The 12,665-nt window shown below is 31.0% G+C and overlaps 1 protein-coding gene across 10 annotated transcripts in view; it reads right to left on the reverse strand.

The window, feature by feature from the left end:
- Positions 1 to 12,665, reverse strand: part of LOC120776161 (proton channel OtopLc) — a 70,320-nt gene that overhangs the window by 13,572 nt on the left and 44,083 nt on the right. For 4 of the 10 annotated variants that reach the window (XM_040106766.1, XM_040106759.1, XM_040106758.1 and 1 more), the window contains exons 3-6: positions 12,237 to 12,344; positions 7,494 to 7,678; positions 5,341 to 5,486; positions 2,309 to 2,362 (exon numbers count right to left, since the gene is read on the reverse strand). In XM_040106766.1, the coding sequence (XP_039962700.1) occupies positions 2,309 to 2,362; positions 5,341 to 5,486; positions 7,494 to 7,678; positions 12,237 to 12,344 (493 nt within the window). The remainder of the gene's footprint in view (positions 1 to 2,308; positions 2,363 to 5,340; positions 5,487 to 7,493; positions 7,679 to 12,236; positions 12,345 to 12,665) is intronic. The other 6 variants (XM_040106763.1, XM_040106762.1, XM_040106764.1 and 3 more) reach the window with 3 other exon arrangements.

The following is a 12,665-nucleotide window of genomic DNA, read 5'->3' on the forward strand; positions in this document are numbered from 1 at the left end:
TGAGATATCAACCAAATAACTCGCCATATCTTCTGGATACCCACTCTAGAAAATAATAGAAGGAAGATCTGCTGGCTCACTCAGAGTAGCTGGGAACAAAATTCTGCCTTAAGCTGCCCTATACCATTTTGCCCCTTCAGGGATTGTTCAAAACGATAGATTCCAGAGCAGCACCTCAGGCCTTGGAGCAACACGGCGCATACCACAAAATTACTTTGGCGTAGTATTGGTGGTGCACAAACCAAAAAGCTTCTAATTTTAAGCAAACAGGAACTATGTAGTAATAATTTAGCGGTACCGGATACCAATAATTAAGGTCCCACTTTTAGAAAATTGGAAAAGAGGATACAACGGAATGCAGACCATGCGCGGAGGTCAACCTTCAGCCGACATTGATTGGACATTTTCCACTGCTCCTAATTCACCAACTTAAGTCGCATGGGATAGCTGGGTTTGACAAAAATATCAGGGGTTTTACCAAATCCACTGAGATTTTCGAATTTCGTTTACACCCAGGAACAAAAGGGGCCTAGTTATAGTCTCACTTTTCTAACAACCAACCAAACTAATTGGTTTCAGTCCCCCTGTTGTTATGCCTAAGAACGAAAAAGTCACTGAGAGCCAAAACCTTAGCATACAATGAATGTGGAAGTAATAAGAAGCTCAATTCATTCAAATTTGTCATGATTTTCATTGATTTGGGACACGTTGAATCGGTCGATTCTAAGCTTACATGGTATCTCCTTTCGCATACCCAAATATCTATGAAGAATTTGTTTTAGTAACTATTCTGATTTCAATAAAGTGTAAGTGATTTCAATCAAGTTCAATTTATGGTCATCCAAATTATTTTTATGGAATTTTTGCTTTTAAGTTTTCATTCGTAAAAGTCTTATTTGGTTATCCGGTCTTTAATGATCAACGATTAGTTCATTCAGCTGACGTTAAGACCAGTTAACACTCAGCGAATTGGCTTGACTGGTTGACTAGTAGTTACATAAGAAAATTCAAGATACCAAAAGTTGTGTTGCTCAAAAACCTACATATATATCTAGAGATTATGTACGTCAAGTTACATCTAACTAAAAAATATTTGGATCTAAACGGCTAAATCCTTTAACAAAATATTTTACGATATGATAACACTAGTTTACAGTAATTTTTCGACTGTGATGTTAGAGGCTGTTTTCTGCTTACTTTGTGTTGTTAAAACCGAAAATGATAGTTACAATTTCCTAATACGTAGGATTTTTTGTGTTCTGGTCAAGGGATGTATGATTCGAACCACCAATGTTTACAAAAATGACGAAATTAAAAATCGTAATCAGGACATCTCAAATACCTCACAGACATCTTAACACATTAGTCGCAAATTTTTCCTTCAGATTTGTTGATTAGTATAATCAGGCACAGAGGATGGTATATATGGTGCATATGTATATGAAAATATTTGGTATTCGAGGATGTATAGGGTTTGTGTTTTCTTTTTACAAAGTATTTCGTCACATTCGATTTGATACGAGTACGCCTACATAAAATTAGGGACACATGAAGACTTCTACAAATGGTAGTTCAAATCTTATGAAACATTTTCTTCATTTTGAGGTTTTGAGGGATGTTTTTGACAATAACAGCATTCAGACATGCAATGATATTTAGATTTCGAAAAACTGTAAAGACTTCAACAGCTTTGGAAACTTATAAGGATCGACTAAAGAACTCAAACTCAGGCTAGTAAGTAAGCTTGAGATGGGTTCCATTGGTTTATTTGAAAAATATGAGAAGGGGTTGCTAGGTTTTAAAATCTATATTCTGTAGAGCTTTAAACTTTAAATAAACTAAATACATTTCAAAGAAAACTAGAATATATCGACGAAATAGTAATGTAGGTAAACAGGCAATGAAAGAGTGATAGAGAGAGATAAAGATAGATAAAGAGAGGAATAAAGAAAAGAAGAGTGAGAAGAGAAAGCGTCGAGGAAATACAAAAAGTATGAAAAATGTGAGATAACAGCGAAAAAGACTATGAAAGCCATAAAAATGTCGAAACAGAGAAAGCGCGTTGTTGCCATTCCACACAGAGAATTAATATTTCAAGAGTTATTTAAAGCAAGTGTCATTATTTCCTATATGAACGTGTATGCAGGTGTTCTCACATCAATATGCATGAGTATGTTATTAAGTATAGAAAAATATCGCTGCGGATATTACTTATTGTTATTTGCTGTTGTTGTTATTCAGTTAGTTATGTTGGTGTTTCGTACTTTGTATGGTTTTATTGTTGTTGTGTTGTTGTTGTTAAGCATACCTGTAGCGACAAGGACTGGCGCACCAGATCACGTTTCTTAACCGGATAGCGCTCCTGCCGACGGAACGGATTATGAAATTTAAAATGCGCATTTGTTTTTGTTTTTTGTTGGCAGGATGCGTGCGTGTTTGTGCGTGTAGGTTTGTAAGTGCGCGCGTGTAGGCGTGTGTGCAAGTAGCAAATTTTAGATTTGTTTGTACATCATTTTAGGCAGATTATTTGTAGGCGGCAGAGTCACAGTGGTATGTGTGTGTATATATAAGCAGCGAGCGCGTTGTTGTTGTAGCGGCAGGATTAGGCGGTAATTATACAGCAGGAGTAGGGAATTGCATTGTCAGCCATTCAGCGCATTGGAACGTATGGCAAATATTTGAATTTTTTTGCGTTTTGTTATTTGTGTTGTAGATTTTTGTTATTCATAAAGCATTTTCGACCCAATTTTTATTTTTATTTTTTTGAGTATATACCGAGCATAAATAATGGACATTAGGCCAGTTATTGTTTTCATTTAATATTTTTCGCACACAAATTTTTTGAGGATTTTCATTTACAGTAATCGTTGGTGTGTGTGTTGGTAAGTGGTTGCCAGATTTTTGTAGATTAATTTTTTTTTGTCAGAGTTTGGTTGTTTTTTCATTTTTCGGGTTTGTGTTGGCGTTAGCAGGCGGCAGTTGCGTATATGATTTTTGTTTTATGTGGTGGATGATGATGATGAAAGGTGTTGGTAGTGGTAAAATGAAAAATAAGGATTGAAATTAACATTTACTTTTTATATTTACAAATTAGCAGAAAAGTCAAGACTTGGAATTAGAAAATATAACAATTATTATTATATTATTAAAAAAAGTTAAGGAAGCTTCTTTAGCTAGTTAAAAAAAAACTTTACAAAATATTTATTTTAATATGAAGTATTGAATATTTAATTAAATTATATTGAAAAAATTTTTTTATTATAAAAAATTTGGAAATGTTTTCACACAAACTTTTAAATTTTTTTGGATTCATTTTTTTAATTAACTTAAAAATGTTTCCCAAATATTTTTAGATTTTTTTAATTTTTTTTGCCTTTTAGAACTTTTTCTGGCAAATTTCTAATTTTAAATAAGCATTTAAATAAATAAAAAGAATTGTTGCAACACTAAATAAAATAGTTTTCCACAATAAAAATTTTTTTTTTCAAAAAATATATATGTATGTACATATATGTATGTACATATATATATTTTTTTTATTTTTTTATAAAAAAATTTTTTTTAGGAAATATTGTTATTTTGTTTTAAATTTTCAATATTATTTAATTAATATCGTACAAAACACTAATTATTTTAATATATTTCCTTTATTATTAATAAAAAAATTAATGTTTTTTATTTATGCATGTTGTATTTATTTATGTATTTTTTAATATTTTCTTTTGAGAAAGTATTGTTTATTTTTTTTAAGTTTCAACAAATTTTTGTCTGGCAAACTTAAAAAAAATTTTAAATAAATAAGACGAAATTTAACACCAAATAAAATTGTTTTCCCACAAAAAAATTATTAAAGTTTTATTTTTTGGTATTTCTTCAAAAAAATATTTTTTAGTTTTAGTTTTTAGAAACATTGTTTATTTGTTTTAAGTTTCAATATAATTTCTTACCAAAAAAAATTATTTTATTCTATTTTTAATTGTAAGAAAAAGAGTTTATATATTTTTAATTATTTATGTTTTATTTTTTTAATGTTTATTTTAGTTTTAAGTTTCAATACAATTTTTTCTGACAAGCTTTAAGTTAAAAGTGAAGTAAAAAATTGTTTAAGCACCAAATAAAATTGTTTTCCTACAAAAAAATGTTTTATGTTTTATTTTTTAGTTTTTTTTTTCGGAAAAAATATTTATTAATTTCTCTTATTTTATTTATTTTTTAATATTCTTTTTATTTTTTAATAGTTAAAAGTTTTATTTTTAGTATTTCTTCAAAAAAATTTTTTTTTGTTTTAGTTTTTAGAAATATTGTTTATTTGTTTTAAGTTTCAATATAATTTCTTACCAAAAAAAATTATTTTATTCTATTTTTAATTGTAAGAAAAAGAGTTTATATATTTTTAATTATTTATGTTTTATTTTTTCCCAAAAATATATTTATTTATTTTTTTTTTTGAGAATATAATGTTTATTTTAGTTTTAAGTTTCAATACAATTTTTTCTGACAAGCTTTAAGTTAAAAGTGAAGTAAAAAATTGTTTAAGCACCAAATAAAATTGTTTTCCTACAAAAAAATTATTTAAGTTTTATTTTTTAGTTTTTTTTTCGAAAAAAATATTTATTAATTTCTCTTATTTTATTTATTTTTTAATATTCTTTTTATTTTTTAATAGTTAAAATTTTTATCTATATTTTTTTATTTTTTAATATTTTTTTAGGAAATTTTGTTTATATATTTTTAAGTTTCAACATTATTTAATAACACAAAAAAGGTATTTATATTTTATTTTTTAGTTTGTTCATTTATATATTTTTTTATTTTTATGCATTTTATTATATTTTTCTACAAAAAATCCCTCTAAAATACTATGAAACACAAATACTATGTATATATTAGCATTGAAACAGAAATAACATTACAGAACATAGATAACAATGAAATTTCACAAAGTTCACCCCTAACCCCCAAATAATGAAATTAAAGCACACACAAAATCAGCACTAATGGATTTAGTAATGAAGTATAGTTAAAGTAATTACAGCCAATTAGCACACAATTACCTACAGAACCCTCAAAAGAATTTTGAAATTCATAAATGCTTCAGTCTCAACTGTACTTGACTAACAAATGTATTCAGTACCTCTGTGTATATACGTACATATTCAACTATATTCAACTACTTAGGGTGTGCTTGTGTGGGAACTTTTCAACGCAGTGAAAGAGTCTCTATGTCTGAAGGCTGTTCAAAAGTGTAGGTGTATGTGTGTGTGCAAGGGCAATACGAATTGAATTTTTAAAGCGAAACATCGTTTAGTACTAATCGAGTGAGCGTAAAATAGCACGCACCTGATATGGACTCGGTTTGCCGCTTTTGCCAGAATCCTTGGAACCCTTCGCATCCTTCGAATCGGCTGGATCTGGTACTTTCTTCTTTGATTTTTTCTCTTTTGGTGGTGATTTCGGTTTACTGCCGCCATTACAGCAGGAACTCTCTAAATGTGGAGATGTAGAAATGTAAAATATTCTAATTAGTAAATATTATTTATTTCCATTAAACAAATTGGAATTTAAAGCTGGCATAACTGGTACTTGAAACAAAAAAACTTAAATTTGGTTGTACTGAAGCTATGTATAATACCTTTCAAAAATAAAAAAGTTTTCCATACAAGAATTCGGCTTTCAGCGGTCAGTTTGTATGACAGCCATGTGCTATAGTGATCTGATCTGAACTATAGATTTGGAGATTATACTTTTACTTTGTCTGTCTATGTCTAAGTTCGTGAAGATATCTGGTCAAATGACAAATTTTTCCATACAAGGACTTGATTCCGATCATTCGGATGTAAGGTATGGTTGACCAACTTCGGTGGTTCTGATCAATAAGCAGATTCTTAGAGAGAAAATGACGTGTGTAAAATTGCAGATATATGTCTGAAAAACTGAGGTACTAGTTTGAGTGTATGCAGGTAGATGGATTCACCGACGGAGAAAGGGGGTGCTTATCGTTTACATACATATACTTATTTTTTATTGGGTCCCCGACGCCTCCTCCGAGGGCTAAAGACTTCGTAGCAGGGTTCATAATTTCATTGTTTAATAGTTTTAAAATAAAAGCTTATAAAGTTTGAGAACAAATTTAGCTAACCTTTTCAGCATTATAACTATAGGTTTACTATGGAGATAGGTTATAACTTTGGATACTTTATTGGAACCGACTTAACACTGAGATTTTATAGCCATTAACATTAGTCTTCAAATACAGAATTTTCTTTGGTGAGGAGAACTAAAAAGAAATTATGCTGTGGGAATTGTAATACACTTTCGAAGAGCCGTATAGCATTAACTGAAGAGTGAGTTTACGGAATGAAGTTACTCTTTAGGTAATTACAAAACTGAAGATCTGGCAAGAAAAGGTACATTAACCCCGATATTCATTTAATAGGAACGGGTCGTGGCTCCGTTCTCCTTGAGCATTCTACTACTGGTTATTGCTTCGAGGGAGCTTTTAGTCCAAAGTGGATAGAAAGAGGTAATGTATGTAAAGTCTATTTTTTCGCCCTTGTAAGGTTAACCTTTACTTAGTTGTATGTGTTCAATAGCAATGTCTAGCCCTAATCGAATGTCAGTTGTAAAAACAGTTTGCAGGAAGGCGAGGGATAGACATCTCAACTCTACCTTCATGATTTGTCGCGCCTTTGCAGGATTAAGGCTTAAAAACACCTCAGAACTCACGTTTCAAATATCAGGGTGAGAAAAAAAAGATATATATATGCAAGCTGGCATATGTTTTATCGACGTATAAGATCTGGTTATAAAAGTTCTATAGTTCACAAACGACTGTACTATCCAAGTACGATCCTTATCTTCAGGATTAGCTGTTGGATCTAAACTAAGCGACCTTTTATTAACAGGCAGACATGGTAATGACTAGTTATAGTTATATAACTTGACAAGTCGGACTTAAAAGTTTTATCATTCCATTACCACATATATTTCGCTACCATAATACAACTTCAAAACTGAGCAAAATTTTCTTCTCGATGTCAAAAATTTCGAATTTATATCTATGTTTAGTACCGAACGGGTTAATACATACTGCCGAAAGAAAATATATAATTTTTAATAAAGTTTGGTTATGGTTTTGAAGTTAAGACAGCTTTTTGATATAATCTGAAAAAGCTGAGATCTGAGATTAAGAACCGCTTTTCCTTAAATTTAATTTAAGAAAAGACTGTTAAAACTATATTTAAGGAATGTCGCAATCGAAGGTATTGTGCTTTTATACTGACTAGATTCTCGGTCTCACCATACTAAATATTATTATTTATTAATAATTCATTGATTTTCTAAACATTTTCTTGACATAATTTTATTGAACTATGTTCTCTTTGCACCCATAAAAATAAAAAAAATCTCCGCTGCATCTTTCACATGTTAATATCAACTCATTAGTAGTACTAGAATACATATATGTATATATTTATTTCTGTTAAACTTACCCTGCAGCAGGAAGCAAAATACATACAAAAGGAAGAGTATGCTGACGCCATACAAGTACGTAAAGAATGTTTCATAGTAGAGCACGGGCAGACGGTGGGTTGTCACATCGCTAATCACATAGGCAATGCAGACAACAATCAAAATGATGGCATACACCAAACTGGTGACGATGAAAAGCGATGTCCTGTGCGACGCAAAAACAGCAAGAAAGCATAAAAAACTTCAATTAGTAAAATACATACAGAAAATAAAGTTTGTTGCTAATACTTTCTCATTACTTCACTAAAAACTAAGAGCAAAATCCGATAATTGCTTGTGTTAGTTAATGTGCACAAACCCAAAAGAATCCAATATTTGCTATTAAAAAGTTGCAGACAACATTTTATATAAACTATTTAAATAAGTATATATTTTTTACACAGTTCTCTCTCTCTCTTTGCGCCCTAAGGCCGCATGCAGTGATGCAAAAGTAAAATAACAACTTTGTAATATAGATTTTTTAGTATAAAGGTGCTTTCTATTTATATTTAACTTTAGTTTATAGTCTGGTTTTATAAGATATTTGCAGCAAATACTGCTGTGCATTTTCATTATTTATTTAATACAACAAAATGCTTTTTTGCTAAGTTATGTTTATAATTCCCAGAAAAACACATCCTCATGTATGAATAATATTGGAATTAAAGTTCTAGCTGTGATTTCTAATATACTCGTACAAGTTTATGAATCTGAATTCACTTAGAACTCTTATTTCACATTTTTTCTACCATTTTCATACACTTAATCTACATCGTATTGATATGGAATGCTTCTTATATTTGAAATATTCAAAAGCATCGTCACTTATATGTACATACATAATAGAAATTTATGAGTTTTCGAATTACTAAAAGTCACATTACAACTTTAGGCTCTATATAAGAGTTATCTTCAAGCCTTTTAGAGTAATTAAGCCCCTTTTGACGAACAGAGGTTATCATGCCAGTTATTGAAAACTCTATAAAAATGATATTTTTCATAGATTGCAGCAAGCTACAATATGATAAGCGACTGAATGTGTGGTTGAACTCCAATAATTTGGTTTATGACATCAAGTTTGTTTTATTGTCAAAAAAAATCAAGAAAAAGTATACAGAAGAAACTGTCTTGTAATTTCTTCTAACATTCTTATGTAGAATCTCATCGAATAAATAATACAATCCACCCCTGAATGAAGAGCTTGCAAGTAGGGGAACCTTGTTCCACTTACATCAGTGTGGAAACGACTTTGATCCCTATTATACTCATCATTTCTATCAGCGAACTTCGCGTGAGCTTAGCAGACATTCTGGCCTAGAGTAAGACGCAGGAAATCTACTGAAGTACTAACTCTTAGCAACCCACAATTGTCATACTTTCGGCGAAACGGAATGCGAATTTGTGACAGGCTTCAAGCCTATGAATATCTTTGTGTTCAATATTATTAATAATAATAGGAGTTTTACGTAAATTTTAATTGCCACCAGAAATCGATATACCAAGCTACTGAGGTTAGTCTTATTCTCTAAATTCTTTGATCCTAAAAACAAGAGATGGGATAATTTGATTCAACCTGATTGTTAGCAAGTAGATATTTTACGTTTCTAAAAACTGTATAATGAGTAACATACAGTGTGACAATAAATTTTGTACGAAGCTTTTCATCTCATTGAACTGCTTCCTTAGTTCATATACTAAGATTGAGATGTTAGCTATATTCTACTGTGGTATGTATGTGGTATAGTAGACTTTTTACTTTAAATGCCACGCGAAAATCCATTCGTCGAAATATTTTTTCTAGGTTGGTTTGACAGTCGGTGACATCTGTGCCCAATGTCACATCAAAAGAGCGATGCCGAAACTTTCAGAATGTGGGAAAAGGTCTTCGGTGATAATTGTTTGTCGAGAGTAAGTGTTTTGATTGGTACAAATTATTATAAGACATTCAAGGACGCGTTAACGACGAACGATGTACAAGGCGGTCATCAACATCAACTGATGATCGACACGTCAATAAATAATAGTAAGGTTTGGTGCTTAAGAATCGACGATTCACAGTCAGCGTTCTTACTGGAATCGTTGTAATATCGGAAGGATTAGTGAAAACCATTTAGAAAGATTATTTGGGCCTAAGCAAAGTGAAAGAAAGATTGATTTTGCGAAAAACAACGTCGCGTTAATGTCTGCAAAACAATGCCGTCTGACTACCAAGTTGTTTTGAAACGTATTAATACTAGCGACGAGTCTTCGATCTATGCTTAGGAACCCCGGAAACAGACGATCAATCGGCCGAATATCGTGGCAAAGGTGAGCCGAAGCCGAAAAAACTACGTCAAAGAAGATAAAAACTCAAGGTTATGTTGACAGCCAAACTGTCAATAAGGAGTGAGTGTTATACATCATTTGCGCGAAGGTATTCGTAAAAAAGTCCTTAATTATGGGCACGCAACTATTGGTTTTAGCACCACGATAATGAATTGTGCATTCTGTATTGATTCTTTGTAATTTTTTCGCCAAATTTTCAAGCAATATCGTGCCGCAACCACCTTATCTCCTGATTTAGCTTCGACTTCTGGCTATTCAGCAAACTCTAACGCTCCGGGGAAACTGTGTTGAGCCAATTGAAGATTTAAACATGAATCGCTACGCGCATTGAAGGATTCCGGAAATTGACTTTAGCAACTGTTTCGAAGATTGGAATAAACTTTGGCACATTTACTTTGGGGTCTAAAGGGATTATGTAGAGGAAGATGACAAAGGTTTAGAAGAATAAATTAAAGATTTTATAATTATGAACAAAGTCTGATTATTTTTTTCCCATAGTAGTATGTTTTCCTATGGTGCCTATGTGGAATATAAGCGTACCCATATATGTACAGAATATTTACAAAATGATACACAAATTAGGAGATTCTATTATTGGCTTAATGAATAGCTTGTTTTTGCCAAATTGAAAAACTTCAATCGAGAATGTTACTAATTTATTTGTCTGCGCTGTAGTGTCTATTTCTTTATGTTGAACCAGAGCTAATGGCTCTGAACACAACAGGGAAGAGAAAAATTTGTGTTTTGCACTGCGGTCATTTTTTTACTCACAAATAAGAGGTGAATTAGTATATTACCACGTAACAGATTTATTTTTTCTTATAATTCAGATTTTATGTATATATTTTCCACTGCATTCAGTAGATTGCATTATTTCTTCCTTTTCAAAGCAGTATTTTCACGTATTTCACTTACAAATTCGCATTATTGATTTCTTGAGAATAGCAAAGAAAATACCAAGTTTCAAAGTTTTTTATATTAATTTCACTGTTTTCTTTGTTCTTGCTCTAGTTTTGCTTAGCATCATGCTATTTGGTTGTTTGAGTATGCTAAAGTATAAAATTTCAAATTTATGCAGTCAAGGTCTCTTCGCCCTTAAACTCATGTATAGTACATACAAGTTTTCTATGCTTAATGCAGCAAAGTTCTGGAAATATTTTAATTTTAATTTTTTCTTAATAATTTTTATTTCACTTTTTTTATTTTTATTTTATTTTTTTTTTTTATTGTTATTTTTATTTTTTTGCTTTTTATTTTTTGTTTTTTGGCTGGTATACCAAGCAAAAATGTTTCCATTTCATTTCTTTGCCATTTTTCACTTTTGCACTTAAAATAGATTTTGCAAAAATTCCATTTTAGAATACTCAAATTCTGAAAATTTTAGCAAAATTTGCACAAGTGGAAATTTATGGAATTTCGAATTAATAAAATCTTGACTCTCAACAGATCAAGTATCATAAACTTGGCCACTAATTAAATGTAAAACATAAATGTCGGCAAGAGCGAGAACACTTGAGTTAAATAATGAAAAAAAAAAATTGCGAAATTGTTTACAAAAATCAAAGAAATCTGAAAATTAATAGCAATTTTGTGGCGCACACGTCACGGTTTTATTAAATTTTTTTGGTATGTTTATAAAAGTAAATCTTTCAAAAATTTCTAATAAATATATTTCCCTTTTCATGTGATTATTTTATATTCGTGATTTCGAATGTAATTTCCTGCGTGCCTAAATTGCCTTTCGATACCCCTTTGATTTGACCACTTGTTGTGTGCTATAAGGCGTCTTCTGCCCACAAGCAATTATCTATAACGCTGTGAAGAAATTCACTTGTTGTTTTACTATGCTATAAAGCCGAGGGCAGGGCTATGGCCATAAAATTATGTCTGTTGGTTATATTTAATATAGTAAACACATGCGCTTGTGGCGGCAGCAGCATCCAGCCTCTTCGGTCGGCATTTCGCTTGAAGCGATGCCAAAACAAAAAAAAATATTGTATGATATCTACTTTAAGCACCGTTATTAGCCTTTCTCAGTGGTTAGTTTAGCGAATTTTTTCGGTATACACATGTACTTTTGGTTACACTGTCATGTTTAGCACGGCGTATGAGTAACTTTTTATATGGTTTTTTAATATAAGCGAATTAAACCGTCAGGATATGTGAAATGTAAATATTTTTAATTGTATTTACGCAAAAAAGTATTTCTTCTTTAATTTTCAGTTGGTTAAGCCGAAAGAGTGTAACTTTTCAACTATAACCATAAAATACCCAGAACGGGTCTCTTACCATCACCGCATACAAACATATCCCATCTTTTTTCAATACGTATTTTTATCAAGTATTTTTTTGTTTAAAAAAATTATTGTTTAGTATACCTATTACATATTGTTAATTACCATAGCTCAATTGGTCCGGTTATTATGTTAGTTTGATATGTGCCATGCACGGTGATTTTAGCTGGTAGAAAGCTTCGATTTGGATTTGGCTTTATTGAATAGCAAACCCTGCAACAATAATAATTTTCCCAAAATTAAATTCAATTCGGTTGTCAGCGATTTCACTCAAATTGGAAATTATGCTGTACACAATGTGAAATTCCTTGACTGGCGGGGTTTATTACAAAGCACAAAAAATATTTTGCTTCGGATAAAATTACAGTGGGATGGAGTAAACCGTAGGAAAGCACGTATGGAATGAACAAAAAAAAAAAAAAAGGGAGCTTCACTTGTTTATGGTTTTGTGTTGAATTTTAGTGTCAAAAAAAGTGAAAAATAAGCGCTAAGAATGATTGCTTAGGAGTGTTAGTAGCGGGGAAATAAAAGTGT

The sequence above is a fragment of the Bactrocera tryoni genome, chromosome 4 (genome assembly GCF_016617805.1).
Source record: "Bactrocera tryoni isolate S06 chromosome 4, CSIRO_BtryS06_freeze2, whole genome shotgun sequence".
NCBI classification, from domain to species: domain Eukaryota; kingdom Metazoa; phylum Arthropoda; class Insecta; order Diptera; family Tephritidae; genus Bactrocera; species Bactrocera tryoni.